This window comes from Oncorhynchus masou, chromosome 13, assembly GCF_036934945.1.
Source record: "Oncorhynchus masou masou isolate Uvic2021 chromosome 13, UVic_Omas_1.1, whole genome shotgun sequence".
Lineage (NCBI taxonomy): Eukaryota > Metazoa > Chordata > Actinopteri > Salmoniformes > Salmonidae > Oncorhynchus > Oncorhynchus masou.
This window is the reverse complement of record NC_088224.1, coordinates 27,925,498-27,947,170: the sequence shown is the minus strand read 5'-3', so window position 1 is coordinate 27,947,170 and position 21,673 is coordinate 27,925,498. Positions and strand designations below refer to the sequence as shown.

General features: G+C 46.8%; 1 protein-coding gene across 1 annotated transcript in view; it reads left to right on the top strand.

Annotated features, from left to right (window-relative positions):
• LOC135552043 (ubiquitin-conjugating enzyme E2 E2-like) overlaps positions 1-21,673 on the top strand; it is a 69,169-nt gene that overhangs the window by 41,175 nt on the left and 6,321 nt on the right. The window contains exon 4 of the mRNA XM_064983416.1: positions 17,580-17,712. Within this exon, the coding sequence (XP_064839488.1) occupies positions 17,580-17,712 (133 nt within the window). The remainder of the gene's footprint in view (positions 1-17,579; positions 17,713-21,673) is intronic.

Here is a 21,673-nt window from a genome sequence, read left to right as displayed (position 1 = left end):
CATGTAGGCCTAATGCATTGGGTAAGTTGAGTAAGCGTGGGTGGTATGTAGGCCTAATGCACTGGGTAAGTTGAGTAAGCGTGGGTGGGTGGCATGTAGGCCTAATGCATTGGGTAAGTTGAGTAAGCGTGGGTGGCATGTAGGCCTAATGCATTGGGTAAGTTGAGTAAGCGTGAGTGGCATGTAGGCCTAATGCATTGGGTAAGTTGAGTAAGCGTGGGTGGGTGGCATGTAGGCCTAATGCATTGGGTAAGTTGAGTAAGCGTGAGTGGCATGTAGGCCTAATGCATTGGGTAAGTTTAGTAAGCGTGGGTGGGTGGCATGTAGGCCTTATGCATTGGGTAAGTTGAGTAGCGTGAGTGGCATGTAGGCCTAATGCATTGGGTAAGTTGAGTAAGAGTGGGTGGCATGTAGGCCTAATGCATTGGGTAAGTTGAGTAAGCGTGGGTGGGTGGCATGTAGGCCTAATGCATTGGGTAAGTTGAGTAAGCGTGAGTGGCATGTAGGCCTAATGCATTGGGTAAGTTGAGTAGCGTGGGTGGGTGGCATGTAGGCCTAATGCATTGGGTAAGTTGAGTAGCGTGAGTGGCATGTAGGCCTAATGCATTGGGTAAGTTGAGTAAGCGTGGGTGGTATGTAGGCCTAATGCACTGGGTAAGTTGAGTAAGCGTGGGTGGGTGGCATGTAGGCCTAATGCATTGGGTAAGTTGAGTAAGCGTGAGTGGCATGTAGGCCTAATGCATTGGGTAAGTTTAGTAAGCGTGGGTGGGTGGCATGTAGGCCTTATGCATTTGGTAAGTTGAGTAAGCGTGAGTGGCATGTAGGCCTAATGCATTGGGTAAGTTGAGTAAGCGTGGGTGGGTGGCATGTAGGCCTAATGCATTGGGTAAGTTGAGTAAGCGTGAGTGGCATGTAGGCCTAATGCATTGGGTAAGTTGAGTAAACGTGGGTGGGTGGCATGTAGGCCTAATGCATTGGGTAAGTTGAGTAAGCGTGAGTGGCATGTAGGCCTAATGCATTGGGTAAGTTGAGTAAGAGTGGGTGGCATGTAGGCCTAATGCATTGGGTAAGTTGAGTAAGCGTGAGTGGCATGTAGGCCTAATGCATTGGGTAAGTTGAGTAAGCGTGGGTGGGTGGCATGTAGGCCTAATGCATTGGGTAAGTTGAGTAAGCGTGAGTGGCATGTAGGCCTAATGCATTGGGTAAGTTGAGTAAGCGTGGGTGGTATGTAGGCCTAATGCACTGGGTAAGTTGAGTAAGCGTGGGTGGGTGGCATGTAGGCCTAATGCATTGGGTAAGTTGAGTAATCGTGAGTGGCATGTAGGCCTAATGCATTGGGTAAGTTTAGTAGCGTGGGTGGGTGGCATGTAGGCCTAATGCATTGGGTAAGTTGAGTAAGCGTGAGTGGCATGTAGGCCTAATGCATTGGGTAAGTTGAGTAGCGTGGGTGGCATGTAGGCCTAATGCATTGGGTAAGTTGAGTAAGCGTGGGTGGGTGGCATGTAGGCCTAATGCATTGGGTAAGTTGAGTAGCGTGAGTGGCATGTAGGCCTAATGCATTGGGTAAGTTGAGTAGCGTGAGTGGCATGTAGGCCTAATGCATTGGGTAAGTTGAGTAAGCGTGGGTGGCATGTAGGCCTAATGCATTGGGTAAGTTGAGTAAGCGTGAGTGGGTGGCATGTAGGCCTAATGCATTGGGTAAGTTGAGTACGCGTTGGTGGGTGGCATGTAGGCCTAATGCATTGGGTAAGTTGAGTACGCGTTGGTGGGTGGCATGTAGGCCTAATGCATTGGGTAAGTTGAGTAAGAGTGAGTGGCATGTAGGCCTAATGCATTGGGTAAGTTGAGTAAGAGTGAGTGGCATGTAGGCCTAATGCATTGGGTAAGTTGAGTATGCGTGGGTGGCATGTAGGCCTAATGCATTGGGTAAGTTGAGTAAGCGTGGGTGGGTGGCATGTAGGCCTAATGCATTGGGTAAGTTGAGTAAGCGTGGGTGGCATGTAGGCCTAATGCATTGGGTAAGTTGAGTAGCGTTAGTGGCATGTAGGCCTAATGCATTGGGTAAGTTGAGTAGCGTGAGTGGCATGTAGGCCTAATGCATTGGGTAAGTTGAGTAAGCGTGAGTGGCATGTAGGCCTAATGCACTGGGTAAGTTGAGTAAGCGTGGGTGGGTGGCATGTAGGCCTAATGCATTGGATAAGTTGAGTAAGCGTGAGTGGCATGTAGGCCTAATGCATTGGGTAAGTTTAGTAGCGTGGGTGGCATGTAGGCCTAATGCACTGGGTAAGTTGAGTAAGCGTGGGTGGGTGGCATGTAGGCCTAATGCATTGGATAAGTTGAGTAAGCGTGAGTGGCATGTAGGCCTAATGCATTGGGTAAGTTTAGTAGCGTGGGTGGGTGGCATGTAGGCCTTATGCATTGGGTAAGTTGAGTAAGCGTGAGTGGCATGTAGGCCTAATGCATTGGGTAAGTTGAGTAAGAGTGGGTGGCATGTAGGCCTAATGCATTGGGTAAGTTGAGTAAGCGTGAGTGGCATGTAGGCCTAATGCATTGGGTAAGTTGAGTAAGCGTGGGTGGGTGGCATGTAGGCCTAATGCATTGGGTAAGTTGAGTAAGCGTGAGTGGCATGTAGGCCTAATGCATTGGGTAAGTTGAGTACGCGTTGGTGGGTGGCATGTAGGCCTAATGCATTGGGTAAGTTGAGTAAGAGTGAGTGGCATGTAGGCCTAATGCATTGGGTAAGTTGAGTAAGAGTGAGTGGCATGTAGGCCTAATGCATTGGGTAAGTTGAGTATGCGTGGGTGGCATGTAGGCCTAATGCATTGGGTAAGTTGAGTAAGCGTGGGTGGGTGGCATGTAGGCCTAATGCATTGGGTAAGTTGAGTAAGCGTGGGTGGCATGTAGGCCTAATGCATTGGGTAAGTTGAGTAAGCGTTAGTGGCATGTAGGCCTAATGCATTGGGTAAGTTGAGTAAGCGTGAGTGGCATGTAGGCCTAATGCATTGGGTAAGTTGAGTAAGCGTGAGTGGCATGTAGGCCTAATGCACTGGGTAAGTTGAGTAAGCGTGGGTGGGTGGCATGTAGGCCTAATGCATTGGATAAGTTGAGTAAGCGTGAGTGGCATGTAGGCCTAATGCATTGGGTAAGTTTAGTAGCGTGGGTGGCATGTAGGCCTAATGCACTGGGTAAGTTGAGTAAGCGTGGGTGGGTGGCATGTAGGCCTAATGCATTGGATAAGTTGAGTAAGCGTGAGTGGCATGTAGGCCTAATGCATTGGGTAAGTTTAGTAAGCGTGGGTGGGTGGCATGTAGGCCTTATGCATTGGGTAAGTTGAGTAAGCGTGAGTGGCATGTAGGCCTAATGCATTGGGTAAGTTGAGTAAGAGTGGGTGGCATGTAGGCCTAATGCATTGGGTAAGTTGAGTAAGCGTGAGTGGCATGTAGGCCTAATGCATTGGGTAAGTTGAGTAGCGTGGGTGGGTGGCATGTAGGCCTAATGCATTGGGTAAGTTGAGTAAGCGTGAGTGGCATGTAGGCCTAATGCATTGGGTAAGTTGAGTAAGCGTGGGTGGGTGGCATGTAGGCCTAATGCATTGGGTAAGTTGAGTAGCGTGAGTGGCATGTAGGCCTAATGCATTGGGTAAGTTTAGTAAGCGTGGGTGGGTGGCATGTAGGCCTTATGCATTTGGTAAGTTGAGTAAGCGTGAGTGGCATGTAGGCCTAATGCATTGGGTAAGTTGAGTAAGCGTGGGTGGGTGGCATGTAGGCCTAATGCATTGGGTAAGTTGAGTAGCGTGAGTGGCATGTAGGCCTAATGCATTGGGTAAGTTGAGTAGCGTGGGTGGGTGGCATGTAGGCCTAATGCATTGGGTAAGTTGAGTAAGCGTGAGTGGCATGTAGGCCTAATGCATTGGGTAAGTTGAGTAAGAGTGGGTGGCATGTAGGCCTAATGCATTGGGTAAGTTGAGTAAGCGTGAGTGGCATGTAGGCCTAATGCATTGGGTAAGTTGAGTAAGCGTGGGTGGGTGGCATGTAGGCCTAATGCATTGGGTAAGTTGAGTAGCGTGAGTGGCATGTAGGCCTAATGCATTGGGTAAGTTGAGTAAGCGTGGGTGGTATGTAGGCCTAATGCACTGGGTAAGTTGAGTAAGCGTGGGTGGGTGGCATGTAGGCCTAATGCATTGGGTAAGTTGAGTAATCGTGAGTGGCATGTAGGCCTAATGCATTGGGTAAGTTTAGTAAGCGTGGGTGGGTGGCATGTAGGCCTAATGCATTGGGTAAGTTGAGTAAGCGTGAGTGGCATGTAGGCCTAATGCATTGGGTAAGTTGAGTAAGCGTGGGTGGCATGTAGGCCTAATGCATTGGGTAAGTTGAGTAAGCGTGGGTGGGTGGCATGTAGGCCTAATGCATTGGGTAAGTTGAGTAAGCGTGAGTGGCATGTAGGCCTAATGCATTGGGTAAGTTGAGTAAGCGTGAGTGGCATGTAGGCCTAATGCATTGGGTAAGTTGAGTAAGCGTGGGTGGCATGTAGGCCTAATGCATTGGGTAAGTTGAGTAAGCGTGAGTGGGTGGCATGTAGGCCTAATGCATTGGGTAAGTTGAGTACGCGTTGGTGGGTGGCATGTAGGCCTAATGCATTGGGTAAGTTGAGTACGCGTTGGTGGGTGGCATGTAGGCCTAATGCATTGGGTAAGTTGAGTAAGAGTGAGTGGCATGTAGGCCTAATGCATTGGGTAAGTTGAGTAAGAGTGAGTGGCATGTAGGCCTAATGCATTGGGTAAGTTGAGTATGCGTGGGTGGCATGTAGGCCTAATGCATTGGGTAAGTTGAGTAAAGCGTGGGTGGGTGGCATGTAGGCCTAATGCATTGGGTAAGTTGAGTAAGCGTGGGTGGCATGTAGGCCTAATGCATTGGGTAAGTTGAGTAGCGTTAGTGGCATGTAGGCCTAATGCATTGGGTAAGTTGAGTAAGCGTGAGTGGCATGTAGGCCTAATGCATTGGGTAAGTTGAGTAAGCGTGAGTGGCATGTAGGCCTAATGCACTGGGTAAGTTGAGTAAGCGTGGGTGGGTGGCATGTAGGCCTAATGCATTGGATAAGTTGAGTAAGCGTGAGTGGCATGTAGGCCTAATGCATTGGGTAAGTTTAGTAAGCGTGGGTGGCATGTAGGCCTAATGCACTGGGTAAGTTGAGTAAGCGTGGGTGGGTGGCATGTAGGCCTAATGCATTGGATAAGTTGAGTAAGCGTGAGTGGCATGTAGGCCTAATGCATTGGGTAAGTTTAGTAAGCGTGGGTGGGTGGCATGTAGGCCTTATGCATTGGGTAAGTTGAGTAAGCGTGAGTGGCATGTAGGCCTAATGCATTGGGTAAGTTGAGTAAGAGTGGGTGGCATGTAGGCCTAATGCATTGGGTAAGTTGAGTAAGCGTGAGTGGCATGTAGGCCTAATGCATTGGGTAAGTTGAGTAGCGTGGGTGGGTGGCATGTAGGCCTAATGCATTGGGTAAGTTGAGTAAGCGTGAGTGGCATGTAGGCCTAATGCATTGGGTAAGTTGAGTAAGCGTGGGTGGGTGGCATGTAGGCCTAATGCATTGGGTAAGTTGAGTAGCGTGAGTGGCATGTAGGCCTAATGCATTGGGTAAGTTGAGTAAGCGTGGGTGGTATGTAGGCCTAATGCACTGGGTAAGTTGAGTAAGCGTGGGTGGGTGGCATGTAGGCCTAATGCATTGGGTAAGTTGAGTAAGCGTGGGTGGCATGTAGGCCTAATGCATTGGGTAAGTTGAGTAGCGTGAGTGGCATGTAGGCCTAATGCATTGGGTAAGTTGAGTAAGCGTGGGTGGGTGGCATGTAGGCCTAATGCATTGGGTAAGTTGAGTAAGCGTGAGTGGCATGTAGGCCTAATGCATTGGGTAAGTTTAGTAAGCGTGGGTGGGTGGCATGTAGGCCTTATGCATTGGGTAAGTTGAGTAAGCGTGAGTGGCATGTAGGCCTAATGCATTGGGTAAGTTGAGTAAGAGTGGGTGGCATGTAGGCCTAATGCATTGGGTAAGTTGAGTAAGCGTGGGTGGGTGGCATGTAGGCCTAATGCATTGGGTAAGTTGAGTAAGCGTGAGTAGCATGTAGGCCTAATGCATTGGGTAAGTTGAGTAAGCGTGAGTGGCATGTAGGCCTAATGCATTGGGTAAGTTGAGTAAGCGTGGGTGGTATGTAGGCCTAATGCACTGGGTAAGTTGAGTAAGCGTGGGTGGGTGGCATGTAGGCCTAATGCATTGGGTAAGTTGAGTAAGCGTGGGTGGTATGTAGGCCTAATGCACTGGGTAAGTTGAGTAAGCGTGGGTGGGTGGCATGTAGGCCTAATGCATTGGGTAAGTTGAGTTAGCGTGGGTGGCATGTAGGCCTAATGCATTGGGTAAGTTGAGTAAGCGTGAGTGGCATGTAGGCCTAATGCATTGGGTAAGTTGAGTAAGCGTGGGTGGGTGGCATGTAGGCCTAATGCATTGGGTAAGTTGAGTAAGCGTGAGTGGCATGTAGGCCTAATGCATTGGGTAAGTTTAGTAAGCGTGGGTGGGTGGCATGTAGGCCTTATGCATTGGGTAAGTTGAGTAAGCGTGAGTGGCATGTAGGCCTAATGCATTGGGTAAGTTGAGTAAGAGTGGGTGGCATGTAGGCCTAATGCATTGGGTAAGTTGAGTAAGCGTGGGTGGGTGGCATGTAGGCCTAATGCATTGGGTAAGTTGAGTAGCGTGGGTGGCATGTAGGCCTAATGCATTGGGTAAGTTGAGTAGCGTGAGTGGCATGTAGGCCTAATGCATTGGGTAAGTTGAGTAAGCGTGGGTGGGTGGCATGTAGGCCTAATGCATTGGGTAAGTTGAGTAAGCGTGAGTGGCATGTAGGCCTAATGCATTGGGTAAGTTTAGTAAGCGTGGGTGGGTGGCATGTAGGCCTTATGCATTGGGTAAGTTGAGTAGCGTGAGTGGCATGTAGGCCTAATGCATTGGGTAAGTTGAGTAAGAGTGGGTGGCATGTAGGCCTAATGCATTGGGTAAGTTGAGTAAGCGTGAGTGGCATGTAGGCCTAATGCATTGGGTAAGTTGAGTAAGCGTGGGTGGGTGGCATGTAGGCCTAATGCATTGGGTAAGTTGAGTAAGCGTGAGTGGCATGTAGGCCTAATGCATTGGGTAAGTTGAGTAAGCGTGGGTGGGTGGCATGTAGGCCTAATGCATTGGGTAAGTTGAGTAAGCGTGAGTGGCATGTAGGCCTAATGCATTGGGTAAGTTTAGTAAGCGTGGGTGGCATGTAGGCCTAATGCACTGGGTAAGTTGAGTAAGCGTGGGTGGGTGGCATGTAGGCCTAATGCATTGGGTAAGTTGAGTAAGCGTGGGTGGCATGTAGGCCTAATGCATTGGGTAAGTTGAGTAGCGTGAGTGGCATGTAGGCCTAATGCATTGGGTAAGTTGAGTAAGCGTGGGTGGGTGGCATGTAGGCCTAATGCATTGGGTAAGTTGAGTAAGCGTGAGTGGCATGTAGGCCTAATGCATTGGGTAAGTTTAGTAAGCGTGGGTGGGTGGCATGTAGGCCTTATGCATTGGGTAAGTTGAGTAGCGTGAGTGGCATGTAGGCCTAATGCATTGGGTAAGTTGAGTAAGAGTGGGTGGCATGTAGGCCTAATGCATTGGGTAAGTTGAGTAAGCGTGGGTGGGTGGCATGTAGGCCTAATGCATTGGGTAAGTTGAGTAGCGTGAGTAGCATGTAGGCCTAATGCATTGGGTAAGTTGAGTAAGCGTGAGTGGCATGTAGGCCTAATGCATTGGGTAAGTTGAGTAAGCGTGGGTGGTATGTAGGCCTAATGCACTGGGTAAGTTGAGTAAGCGTGGGTGGGTGGCATGTAGGCCTAATGCATTGGGTAAGTTGAGTAGCGTGGGTGGTATGTAGGCCTAATGCACTGGGTAAGTTGAGTAGCGTGGGTGGGTGGCATGTAGGCCTAATGCATTGGGTAAGTTGAGTAGCGTGGGTGGCATGTAGGCCTAATGCATTGGGTAAGTTGAGTAGCGTGAGTGGCATGTAGGCCTAATGCATTGGGTAAGTTGAGTAAGCGTGGGTGGGTGGCATGTAGGCCTAATGCATTGGGTAAGTTGAGTAGCGTGAGTGGCATGTAGGCCTAATGCATTGGGTAAGTTTAGTAGCGTGGGTGGGTGGCATGTAGGCCTTATGCATTGGGTAAGTTGAGTAAGCGTGAGTGGCATGTAGGCCTAATGCATTGGGTAAGTTGAGTAAGAGTGGGTGGCATGTAGGCCTAATGCATTGGGTAAGTTGAGTAAGCGTGGGTGGGTGGCATGTAGGCCTAATGCATTGGGTAAGTTGAGTAAGCGTGAGTGGCATGTAGGCCTAATGCATTGGGTAAGTTGAGTAGCGTGAGTGGCATGTAGGCCTAATGCATTGGGTAAGTTGAGTAGCGTGGGTGGTATGTAGGCCTAATGCACTGGGTAAGTTGAGTAAGCGTGGGTGGGTGGCATGTAGGCCTAATGCATTGGGTAAGTTGAGTAAGCGTGGGTGGCATGTAGGCCTAATGCATTGGGTAAGTTGAGTAAGCGTGAGTGGCATGTAGGCCTAATGCATTGGGTAAGTTGAGTAAGCGTGGGTGGGTGGCATGTAGGCCTAATGCATTGGGTAAGTTGAGTAAGCGTGAGTGGCATGTAGGCCTAATGCATTGGGTAAGTTTAGTAGCGTGGGTGGGTGGCATGTAGGCCTTATGCATTGGGTAAGTTGAGTAGCGTGAGTGGCATGTAGGCCTAATGCATTGGGTAAGTTGAGTAAGAGTGGGTGGCATGTAGGCCTAATGCATTGGGTAAGTTGAGTAAGCGTGGGTGGGTGGCATGTAGGCCTAATGCATTGGGTAAGTTGAGTAGCGTGAGTGGCATGTAGGCCTAATGCATTGGGTAAGTTGAGTAGCGTGGGTGGGTGGCATGTAGGCCTAATGCATTGGGTAAGTTGAGTAAGCGTGAGTGGCATGTAGGCCTAATGCATTGGGTAAGTTGAGTTAGCGTGGGTGGTATGTAGGCCTAATGCACTGGGTAAGTTGAGTAAGCGTGGGTGGGTGGCATGTAGGCCTAATGCATTGGGTAAGTTGAGTAAGCGTGAGTGGCATGTAGGCCTAATGCATTGGGTAAGTTTAGTAGCGTGGGTGGGTGGCATGTAGGCCTTATGCATTTGGTAAGTTGAGTAGCGTGAGTGGCATGTAGGCCTAATGCATTGGGTAAGTTGAGTAAGCGTGGGTGGGTGGCATGTAGGCCTAATGCATTGGGTAAGTTGAGTAAGCGTGAGTGGCATGTAGGCCTAATGCATTGGGTAAGTTGAGTAAGCGTGGGTGGGTGGCATGTAGGCCTAATGCATTGGGTAAGTTGAGTAAGCGTGAGTGGCATGTAGGCCTAATGCATTGGGTAAGTTGAGTAAGAGTGGGTGGCATGTAGGCCTAATGCATTGGGTAAGTTGAGTAAGCGTGAGTGGCATGTAGGCCTAATGCATTGGGTAAGTTGAGTAAGCGTGGGTGGGTGGCATGTAGGCCTAATGCATTGGGTAAGTTGAGTAAGCGTGAGTGGCATGTAGGCCTAATGCATTGGGTAAGTTGAGTAAGCGTGGGTGGTATGTAGGCCTAATGCACTGGGTAAGTTGAGTAAGCGTGGGTGGGTGGCATGTAGGCCTAATGCATTGGGTAAGTTGAGTAATCGTGAGTGGCATGTAGGCCTAATGCATTGGGTAAGTTTAGTAAGCGTGGGTGGGTGGCATGTAGGCCTAATGCATTGGGTAAGTTGAGTAAGCGTGAGTGGCATGTAGGCCTAATGCATTGGGTAAGTTGAGTAAGCGTGGGTGGCATGTAGGCCTAATGCATTGGGTAAGTTGAGTAAGCGTGGGTGGGTGGCATGTAGGCCTAATGCATTGGGTAAGTTGAGTAAGCGTGAGTGGCATGTAGGCCTAATGCATTGGGTAAGTTGAGTAAGCGTGAGTGGCATGTAGGCCTAATGCATTGGGTAAGTTGAGTAAGCGTGGGTGGCATGTAGGCCTAATGCATTGGGTAAGTTGAGTAAGCGTGAGTGGGTGGCATGTAGGCCTAATGCATTGGGTAAGTTGAGTACGCGTTGGTGGGTGGCATGTAGGCCTAATGCATTGGGTAAGTTGAGTAAGAGTGAGTGGCATGTAGGCCTAATGCATTGGGTAAGTTGAGTAAGAGTGAGTGGCATGTAGGCCTAATGCATTGGGTAAGTTGAGTATGCGTGGGTGGCATGTAGGCCTAATGCATTGGGTAAGTTGAGTAAGCGTGGGTGGGTGGCATGTAGGCCTAATGCATTGGGTAAGTTGAGTAAGCGTGGGTGGCATGTAGGCCTAATGCATTGGGTAAGTTGAGTAAGCGTTAGTTGCATGTAGGCCTAATGCATTGGGTAAGTTGAGTAAGCGTGAGTGGCATGTAGGCCTAATGCATTGGGTAAGTTGAGTAAGCGTGAGTGGCATGTAGGCCTAATGCATTGGGTAAATTGAGTAAGCGTGAGTGGCATGTAGGCCTAATGCATTGGGTAAGTTGAGTAAGCGTGGGTGGCATGTAGGCCTAATGCATTGGGTAAGTTGAGTAAGCGTGAGTGGCATGTAGGCCTAATGCATTGGGTAAGTTGAGTAAGCGTGAGTGGGTGGCATGTAGGCCTAATGCATTGGGTAAGTTCAGTATGCGTGGGTGGGTGGCATGTAGGCCTAATGCATTGGGTAAGTTGAGTAAGCGTGGGTGGGTGGCATGTAGGCCTAATGCATTGGGTAAGTTGAGTAAGAGTGAGTGGCATGTAGGCCTAATGCATTGGGTAAGTTGAGTAAGCGTGGGTGGGTGGCATGTAGGCCTAATGCATTGGGTAAGTTGAGTAGCGTGAGTGGGTGGCATGTAGGCCTAATGCATTGGGTAAGTTGAGTAAGCGTGGGTGGGTGGCATGTAGGCCTAATGCATTGGGTAAGTTGAGTAAGCGTGGGTGGGTGGCATGTAGGCCTAATGCATTGGGTAAGTTGAGTAAGCGTGAGTGGGTGGCATGTAGGCCTAATGCATTGGGTAAGTTGAGTAAGCGTGAGTGGGTGGCATGTAGGCCTAATGCATTGGGTAAGTTGAGTACGCGTTGGTGGGTGGCATGTAGGCCTAATGCATTGGGTAAGTTGAGTAAGCGTGGGTGGGTGGCATGTAGGCCTAATGCATTGGGTAAGTTGAGTACGCGTTGGTGGGTGGCATGTAGGCCTAATGCATTGGGTAAGTTGAGTAAGCGTGAGTGGCATGTAGGCCTAATGCATTGGGTAAGTTGAGTAAGCGTGTGTGGGTGGCATGTAGGCCTAATGCATTGGGTAAGTTGAGTAAGCGTGAGTGGCATGTAGGCCTAATGCATTTCATGCTGTCTGGCTGATACTGTCTGCAATATGTAACTAATAAAGTTGTCACTTGATTTCCACATGATCTGTTTACAATAATTAAATTGGCGTATGTCATACAAGTTATGAACCAAATTACAAACCATTGATGCATGACTGTTAGCAATTCAGTATTTATTCCAATCAAGGAACGCGCGCACACATATTCTCCAGGGATGGGTTGGTCGGCAATGACTGGTTGGTCTGCCACGACAATGGTGACACAATTGGTTTACCGCTCATTGAAAGGTCAAAGGGCATCAGATCTCTTTCTTTCTCCCTTGTCTCGCTCGCCCGCTCTCTCTCTCCCCACTCCTATCCCCTTTCTTCTCCCTCTTCCCAGCCTGCATTTTGCTCCTGAGGATCTGTGCATTGTGAGCAATTAGCTGGCCAAATGAGGACGCATAAAGACCAATAACAAGCAGACACAGGCCTTTTAGCTGGAAGGAACAAAAGACTGAAAATAGCTTTTCTGTCGGAGGGATTTGGGTGTTTTATCCTCTTTCTGGGCCTTTAACAGTGACCTCAAGCTGATGTTTTATTATGAAGGAGACTCAATGATGGTGTTGCTGATTGTTCACTATAATGATGCCCGTGTGTGTGCGTGCGTGCGTGCATGCATTGATGATTGGTTACTTATGGTCCTCAGGCTAGACCTGCTCTAACTGAAGCATCATCAAGGTGTTTATGACACCAATGAAAGACGATGTTACCAATTCACGTTAACCAGTCAATAATAACCACCTTGTTGGTTCCCTCTTTTGATAATGATTGACATCACAGAGATCGATGTAGAATCTGAGTAATGGCATTCCAATCTGGATGGACATTTTAATAGGTTAAACCAGGTCAAAGGTCATAGCGGTCACAGGGATGATTGAACCACAATCACAAGGTCACGGTTAATATTAAGGTTAATCAATGTGTTAGTGAAACAAGGTGAGAGCAAGGGAGAGGAGAATGGGGGGGGAGTAGGGGGAGAGGAGAGCGATAACTGACAGGTGTAGGGATTGGGTTTGCAATGTGTTTCTATGCTGAAGTAGCTAGCTGGTACAATATCATATATCCGTAGGCAGGTATAATCCAGTTAGCCCATAATCTGGAATGGGAGGGATTAGCTTTCCATGGAGTATAAGTACATGGTAATACTGCTGTACTCCCACAGTCTGTGTGTGTGTGTCTGTCTGTCTGCTGGTGTGTCATCCTCTCTCATGGAGTTATGCAGGGTAAGCACTCAGGATATGCTCCTTAGTGATTTGTTATTCCCTTGTGATTTGTTGCCATCCATGCAGTACCCTTGAGCCTAAAAACACACAACACTTCACATATAATATAACACTCCATGAATAGCAGTGGTGAACCATAACTATAGGACCTAGGACTTCAGAGGGATGAAAAAAAGTAAGGAGTCAAGAAAATAACAGAAATGTAGCATCACTTAATGCGCCCGACATCACATCTTCTGTAGTCGGGCCATTCTATTTCTATGAAGGAAGAGCAATGCTTTTTGATGACATGATAAATGATTCAAACAGGCCTGGCTGTGCTTCGGGCTGTCTCACTCACTCACTCACTCACTCACTCTCTCACTCTCTCACTCTCTCACTCTCTCACTCTCTCACTCTCTCACTCTCACACACACACACACACACACACACACACACACACACACACACACACACACACACACACACACACACACACACACACACATAAAATAAAATGACCAGCTAAACAAAAACACACTGTTTACACAAACCAAGATTGGCTAACACCACTATCACACTGTCACCAATAGCGACAACAACAGTGTCACATCAAAGGTGACAGGCTCATGGTGCTGAAAGGACTGCTACCGTAATATCCGTGTTCTCCATGGCACTGAAGGAGAGACACTTTTGTTCAAACACATAGACCCGGCTGATTTAAAAAGAAATCTCGTTCATCCCACTAACCGGTGATCTAAAGTTTAAATGTAAGTGTTTCAGTCATTATTTTCAGAGAGCTAGCTATCAAGGGAGCTGTAACAACAACCGTGTTTGTCATTATTTTCAGAGCTTGCTAACACCAAGAGAGCTGTAACAACAACCGTGTTTCAGTCATTATTTTCAGAGAGCCAGCTATCAAGGGAGCTGTAACAACAACAATGTTTCAGTCATTATTTTCAGAGAGCCAGCTATCATGGGAGCTGTAACAACAACAATGTTTCAGTCATTATTTTCAGAGAGCCAGCTAACACCAAGGGAGCTGTAACAACAGTGTTTCAGTCATTATTTTCAGAGAGCCAGCTATCAAGGGAGCTGTAACAACAGTGTTTCAGTCATTATTTTCAGAGAGCCAGCTAACACCAAGGGAGCTGTAACAACAACCGTGTTTCAGTCATTATTTTCAGAGCTTGCTAACACCAAGAGAGCTGTAACAACAACCGTGTTTCAGTCATTATTTTCAGAGCTCGCTAATACCAAGGGAGCTATAACAACAACCATGTTTCAGTCATTATTTTCAGAGCTTGGTAACACCAAGAGAGCTGTAACAACAACGTTTCAGTCATTATTTTCAGAGCTTGCTAACACCAAGGGAGCTGTAACAACAGTGTTTCAGTCATTATTTTCAGAGCTCACTAACACCAAGGGAGCTGTAACAACAACGTTTCAGTCATTATTTTCAGAGAGCCAGCTATCAAGGGAGCTGTAACAACAACAATGTTTCAGTCATTATTTTCAGAGAGCCAGCTAACACCAAGGGAGCTGTAACAACAGTGTTTCAGTCATTATTTTCAGAGAGCCAGCTAACACCAAGGGAGCTGTAACAAGTGTTTCAGTCATTATTTTCAGAGAGCCAGCTATCAAGGTAGCTGTAACAACAACAATGTTTCAGTCATTATTTTCAGAGAGCCAGCTATCATGGGAGCTGAAACAACAACAATGTTTCAGTCATTATTTTCAGAGAACCAGCTAACAAGGGAGCTGTAACAACAACAATGTTTCAGTCATTATTTTCAGAGAGCCAGCTAACAAGGGAGCTGTAACAACAACAATGTTTCAGTCATTATTTTCAGAGAGCCAGCTATCACCTAGGGAGCTGTAACAACAGTGTGTCAGTCATTATTTTCAGAGAGCCAGCTAACAAGGGAGCTGTAACAACAGTGTTTCAGTCATTATTTTCAGAGAGCCAGCTAACACCAAGGGAGCTGTAACAACAGTGTTTCAGTCATTATTTTCAGAGAGCCAGCTAACACCAAGGGAGCTGTAACAACAGTGTTTCAGTCATTATTTTCAGAGAGCCAGCTATCAAGGGAGCTGTAACAACAACAATGTTTCAGTCATTATTTTCAGAGAGCCAGCTAACACCAAGGGAGCTGTAACAACAGTGTTTCAGTCATTATTTTCAGAGAGCCAGCTAACACCAAGGGAGCTGTAACAACAGTGTTTCAGTCATTATTTTCAGAGAGCCAGCTAACAACAACAGTGTCACTCCCCAGAGTGTGATTGAGAAGGCCTAGACAACCATTGCAAGTCAAAATGTAATTGGTTCATTCTACTGTCACTCAAATTCTGCTTTAATACAGTTGAATGGCAGAGGCCTTCTATCCAGCTTCTGAAGGCCTATTCAATGGCTGGCGGAGCTAGTTAGATTTTTATACCCAGAGACCACAAAATAAAATCCTGATTGGATATTTGTTTCTCTTTAGTATTGACCCTTCTCTTTTTAACACAAACTAAAGAGTTAAATTAGATCATTCAAATAATTGTAACGATGAAATGAAATAGAAATTAAAATAGAACTGTATGTACATTTTTATGAAACCTTAGGCCTTCTCTGGATAGTACGAAGTGTGCTAGTGTAAGATATAGCTGAAGCTACTTTTAGATATGGGCATGTATCCAATGAGCACACATCTCTTCTAAGTGCTAGGTTAGTGAGAACTGGAGTACAGCTGGCATACAGCTCACCATGCCTTCTTCTGCCTCACTCTCGCTCTCTGACACACTCTCTTCTCTTTCTACATTCCCCTCCCGCTCTCCCTCTTATGCTTTCTGTGTGTGTGTGTGTGTGTGTGTGTGTGTGTGTGTGTGTGTGTGTGTGTGTGTGTGTGTGTGTGTGTGTGTGTGTGTGTGTGTGTGTGTGTGTGTGTGTGTGTGTGTGTGCGCAACAGGAGAGGTAGTGGTGTCAGGGATATCCTCTTGTCATACAACACTTCCCTCTGACTGTCTGGGACATCTCCTCTATCCATACTGCTACCAGTGTCTGTCTGGGACATCTCCTCTATCCATACTGCTACCAGCGCATTTCAGAGCTCATCTCTGTAGTGAGGAAGCATCTCTGTAGTGAGGGATTGTCCAATCCCTGCAGCCGTCTGTGATAGTTCCTGTTTTTTTGCGTGTGATACCCAGCTGCCGCCTGAGTAAAAAAAGAATCAAGAACTGCCGTGAGCGATGAGGGAGGATGGGTGGGGGGGCGGGGGGACTGTGTGATGTTATAGGGGAGGGAGGGGCAGGGGGAGAAGGTAGGGAGGAGTGAGGAAGCCCTGGCAGAAAAAAAGACTGTCTTTGTGATAGTAATATTACATCATCAACCGTCTCTGATATCAGTGAGGCCTGTTTCTACACCATTTATACTTTTATGGTGTGTTATGCTTTTACTTCCCACTATGGTGCTGGAGTGAGGACAGGTCATAAACATTGATAGAGCACAGTACTTCTTTGTTACTGGATAGGGAACCAGTGGTTCCACAAGCCTGGGTTATACATGGGTGTCGCTGTTGGTGCTCTAAACATATCCAGATGCGGTCTGTAGCTCAGAGACTTACTGTGGGAAGAGAGGGGAGAAAATCACTATTTTAGCCAACCATAAGAGGACTAGGAGAGAGTGCCATGTGGAACGTCTGCCTCAACCACCTATAGCAATGGGTTGATTTGACCCACAAACATAGATCTCTCCTAACCACTAAGTCATGTTGTGCAACAATAGCCTAGACCGTGACCACGACCAAAACTATTTACTACTGCCAAGCTGTCTGTCTCCTGGAGTCTCTCTCTCTCTCTCTCTCTCTCTCTCTCTCTCTCTCTCTCTCTCTCTCTCTCTCTCTCTCTCTCTCTCTCTCTCTCTCTCTCTCTCTCTCTCTCTCTCTCTCTCTCTCTCTCTCTCTCTCTCTCTCTCTCTCTCTCTCTCTCTCTCTCTCTCTCAAGACAGAAAATACAGAGGCCTACCTCTTTACTACGGACTACAGTTTCAAATGAACGGCTTTAGTGATACACTCACTCGCATTGCATTAATGCCTCCCCTCTCGCTCTCTTTCCACTGCTTTGGCCCACCTCTGTCCCCATCGCTCTCTTTCCGCTGCTTTGGCCCACCTCTGTCCCCTCTCGCTCCCTTTCCGCTGCTTTGGCCCACCTCTGTCCCCTCACACTCTCTTTCCGCTGCTTTGGCCCACCTCTGTCCCCTCTCGCTCTCTTTCCGCTGCTTTGGCCCACCTCTGTCCCCATCGCTCTCTTTCCGCTGCTTTGGCCCACCTCTGTCCCCTCTCGCTCTCTTTCCGCTGCTTTTTCCCACCTCTGTCCCCTCTCGCTCTCTTTCCGCTGCTTTTTCCCACCTCTGTCCCCTCTCGCTCTCTTTCCGCTGCTTTTTCCCACCTCTGTCCCCTCACGCTCTCTTTCCGCTGCTTTTTCCCACCTCTGTCCCCATCGCTCTCTTTCCGCTGCTTTTTCCCACCTCTGTCCCCTCTCGCTCTCTTTCCGCTGCTTTGGCCCACCTCTGCCCCCATCGCTCTCATTCTAAAATAGGATTTGATTATTTGTCCTCTCCACTATGTGTAGGAGGAGGAAACGTAACAATGAGACTCGGCAGCAGCCAGCTGCTCTCTAGTCTACACTGTAGTTCTCAGGTACTACAGGGAGGGCAATCTGTCGTGTGTGTGTGTGTGTGAATAGATAACTGCATAGAGATGCCATGGGCATGTATCTGGTAAAAGGGAGTTATACGGAATAGTTTGGTTGATAATGGTTGATAATAAGAGAGATCATTCAGGCGTCTTCTCTCTATCTTTCACAACACACACACTGCTGAATCAGGAATTGAGTTACATAATTAAAATGTAATGTCCTGCTTTCTAAATACATTCTGTATATTGAATTTCTTTCTTCTGTGCTCTTGCAGTGCTGGTCCAAAAGGAGACAACATCTATGAGTGGAGATCCACCATCCTGGGGCCACCAGGCTCTGTGTACGAGGGAGGGGTCTTCTTCCTAGATATCGCCTTTACACCAGACTACCCCTTCAAACCACCCAAGGTAAACACTCTAGTCAAAACACCAGACTACCCCTTCAAACCACCCAAGGTAAACACTCTAGTCAAAACACCAGACTACCCCTTCAAACCACCCAAGGTAAACACTCTAGTCAAAACACCAAACTACCCCTTCAAACCACCCAAGGTAAACACATGTGCATGCTCACACACACACAGGTATGTATGCTAGACTAGTGCTTGCACAGGAGCCCATGTTGACTGATTCTGTTTTATTTTTGATTTGGGCCTTGGGTTAGGCTTTGAGGGTGTGAAATACTAAACATCTGCACGACACCGGCTACTTTAGAGACAAACATTAACAGTGCATCAATGGCTACTCTGAAACACAAATAGACAAGTGCAGTTGGGGTCGGAAGTTTACATTCACCTTAGCCAAATACATTTAAACTCAGTTTTTCACAATTCCTGACATTTAATCAGAGTAAAAATTCCCTGCCTAGGACAGTTAGGATCACCACTTTATTTTTAGAATGTGAAATGTCAGAATAATAGTAGAGAGAATTATTTATTTCAGCTTTTATTTCTTTCATCACATTCCCAGTGGGTCAGAAGCTTACATACACTCAGTTAGTATTTGGTAGCATTGCCTTTAAATTGTTTAACTTGGGTTAAACGTTTTGGGTAGCCTTCCACAAGCTTCCCACAATAAGTTGGGTGAATTCCTCCTGACAGAGCTGGTGTAACTGAGTCAGGTTTTTAGGCCTCCTTGCTCGCACATGCTTTTTCAGTTCTGCCTACACATTTTCTATAGGATTGAGTTCAGGGCTTTGTGATGGCCACTCCAATACCTTGACTTTGTTGTCCTTAAGCCATTTTGCCACAACTTTGGAAGTATGCTTGGGGTCATTGTCCATTTGGAAGACCCATTCGCGACCAAGCTTGAACTTCCTGACTGATGTCTTGAGATGTTGCTTCAATATATCCACATAATTTTCCTCCCTCATGGTGCCATCTATTTTGTGAAGTGCACCAGTCCCTCCTACAGCAAAGCACCCCCACAACATGATGATGCCACCCCCGTGCATCACAGTTGGGATGGGATTCTTCGGCTTGCAAGCCTCCCCCTTTTTCCTCCGATCATAACGATGGTCATTATTGCCAAACAGTTCTATTTTTGTTTCAACAGACCAGAGGACATTTCTCCAAAAAGTACGATCTTTGTCCCCATGTTCAGTTGCAAACCGTAGTCTGACTTTTTTTATGGCAGTTTCGGAGCAGTGGCTTCTTCCTTGCTGAGCGGCCTTTCAGGTTATGTTGCTATATACAGGTCTCTTTTTATTGTTGATATCGATACTTTTGTGCCTGTTTCCTACAGCATTTTCACAAGGTCCTTTGCTGTTGTTCTGGGATTGATTTGTACTTTTCGCACCAAAGCACGTTCATCTCTAGGAGACAGAACACGCCTCCTTCCTGAGCGATATGATGGCTGCGTGGTTCCATGGTGTTTATACTTGCGTATTATTGTTTGTACAGATGAACGTGGTACCTTCGGGCATTTGGAAATTGCTCCCAAGGATGAACCAGACTTGTGGAGGTCTGCAATTTTTTTCTGAGGTCTTGGCTGATTTCTTTTGATTTTCCCATGATGTCAAGCAAAGAGGCACTGAGTTTGAAGGTAGGCCTTGAAATACATTCACAGGTACACCTCCAATTGACCCAAATTATGTCAATTAGCCTATCAGAAGCTTCTAAAGCCATTGACATAATTTTCTGGAATTTTTCCAAGCTGTTTAAAGGCACAGTCAAGTTAGTGTATGTAAACTTCTGACCCACTGGAATTGTGATACAGTGAATTTTAAGTGAAATAATCCGTCTGTAAACAATTGTTAGAAAAATGACTTGTGTCCTGCACAAAGTAGATGTCCTAACCGACTTTCCAAAACTATAGTTTGTTAATGATACATTTGTGGAGTGGTTGAAAAACGTGTTTTAATGACTCCAACCTATGTAAACTTCCAACTTCAACTGTACATCTTTATTTTTAGTGCATATTTAAGGATGGGATGTGTTACCATGTGTTCGTTTATATTTATTTTTATTCTGAAAAGATATCTGGCTTGCAATGGAGAAGATATTTTTTTTTTTTTTTTTACTTCCCAATTTCGTGGTATCCAATTGTTAGTTGTCACGCCCTGGTCTTAGTATTTTGTGTTTTCTTTATCTATTTGGTCAGGCCAGGGTGTGGGGTGTGACATGGGTTTTTGTATGTGGTGTGTTTTGTCTTGGTTTTTTCACGGGTATTGGGATTGTAGCTTAGTGGGGTGTTCTAGGTTAGTCTATGGCTGTCTGAAGTGGTTCTCAATCAGAGGCAGGTGTTTATCGTTGTCTCTGATTGGGAACCATATTTAGGCAGCCATATTCTTTGAGAGTTTCGTGGGTGATTGTCCTTATGTCTGTCGTGTGTTAGTTTGCACCAGTATAGGCTGTTTCGGTTTTCGTGTTACGTTTGTTGTTTTCGTATTGATTTTGTGTTTTTCCTTGTTTCATTAAAATATGAATCACAATAGCCACGCCGCATTTTGGTCCTACTCTCCTTCGCATATAGAAAACCGTGACATTAGTAGTTACTATCTTGTATCATCGCTACAACTCCCATACGGGCTCGGGAGAGACGACGGTCGAAAGCCATGCGTCCTCCGAAGCCAAACCAAGCCGCACTGCTTCTTAGCACAGTGCGCATCCAACCCGGGAGCCAGCCGCACCAATGTGTCGGAGGAAACACTGTGCACCTAGCGACGTGGTTAGCGTGCACTGCGCCCAGCACCCCACAGGAGTCGCTAGTGTGCGATGAGACAAGGATGTCCCTACCGGCCAAGCCCTCCCTAACCCGGACGACGCTAGGCCAATTGTTGAGCATGTTGAGCAACAAAACAATGATTTGAATAGAAGAAAATAACATCCGACAGAAAGAAGCTAGTGAATAAACTTTCTGGGCTCAGTTCACTGGCGTACCGGACACCCCCGCAAGGTGGGGTTGGCCCACGAGCTCTGGGGTCCCATCCACCTATCATCGATGTCTATTTTTTTAAATGGAATAAATCATTTTGACAGTAACCCTCCAAAAGTAATTTATAATCCTTTTGAATTTAAACAAGTACTACTCTTGGGCTTCAGGAATGTGACTGAAAAAGTGAAACATATATATATATATATATATATATATATATATATATACATAGATTTTAGCTTTATTTAACTAGGCAAGTCAGTTAAGAACAAATTATTATTTTCAATGACGACCTAGGAACAGTGGGTTAACTTAACTCCCTTGCTCAGGGTCAGAACAACCGATTTTTACCTTGTCAGCTCGGGGATTCATTCTTGCAACTTTTCAGTTACTAGTCCAACGCTCTAACCACTAGGCTACCTGCCGCCCCACGAGGGGATATCAGTGAACAAATGCCGTGGTCAAGGCTATGATGGCACCAGTGCAATGAGTGGCGCTTTCTCAGGTGTTCAAAAGCAGACTGAGCCTAATGCTTCTTAGGTCGTTATTTCTGAGTTTTATTTGAGAAAATGATCTCTCCACAGAAACGACAGTGACGGGGATGGTAAAACAAGCCATATCAACATCAGGGAATCTGTGCAGAAGGGAGTTGTGCTTTAAATACAGCAGTTCTGTAACGTCTTTACTGGGGCCTCTCGTTCTCCTCAATTGCCGACCTCATCACGTTACGGAAAGAGATGAACTGTATAGGAAGCTCTGGGGACAGGTCGTCTGGATACTGGACAGATGATAAATTGGCAGATCCAAACAGATTGTCATTTTTAGCAGACAAGCCGTTTGCGATGTCTTTTGAGTTGTGTAGTTGCAATATCAACAGTCCCTTCTCTCTGGTATATCTTGGCATGCATCACTCAAGACTAAGTTTAAATTGTGTGCAGCACAATGGACATACAGTATAATGCACAATGTCTCAGGAAAGACTGTCTGGTTTGAC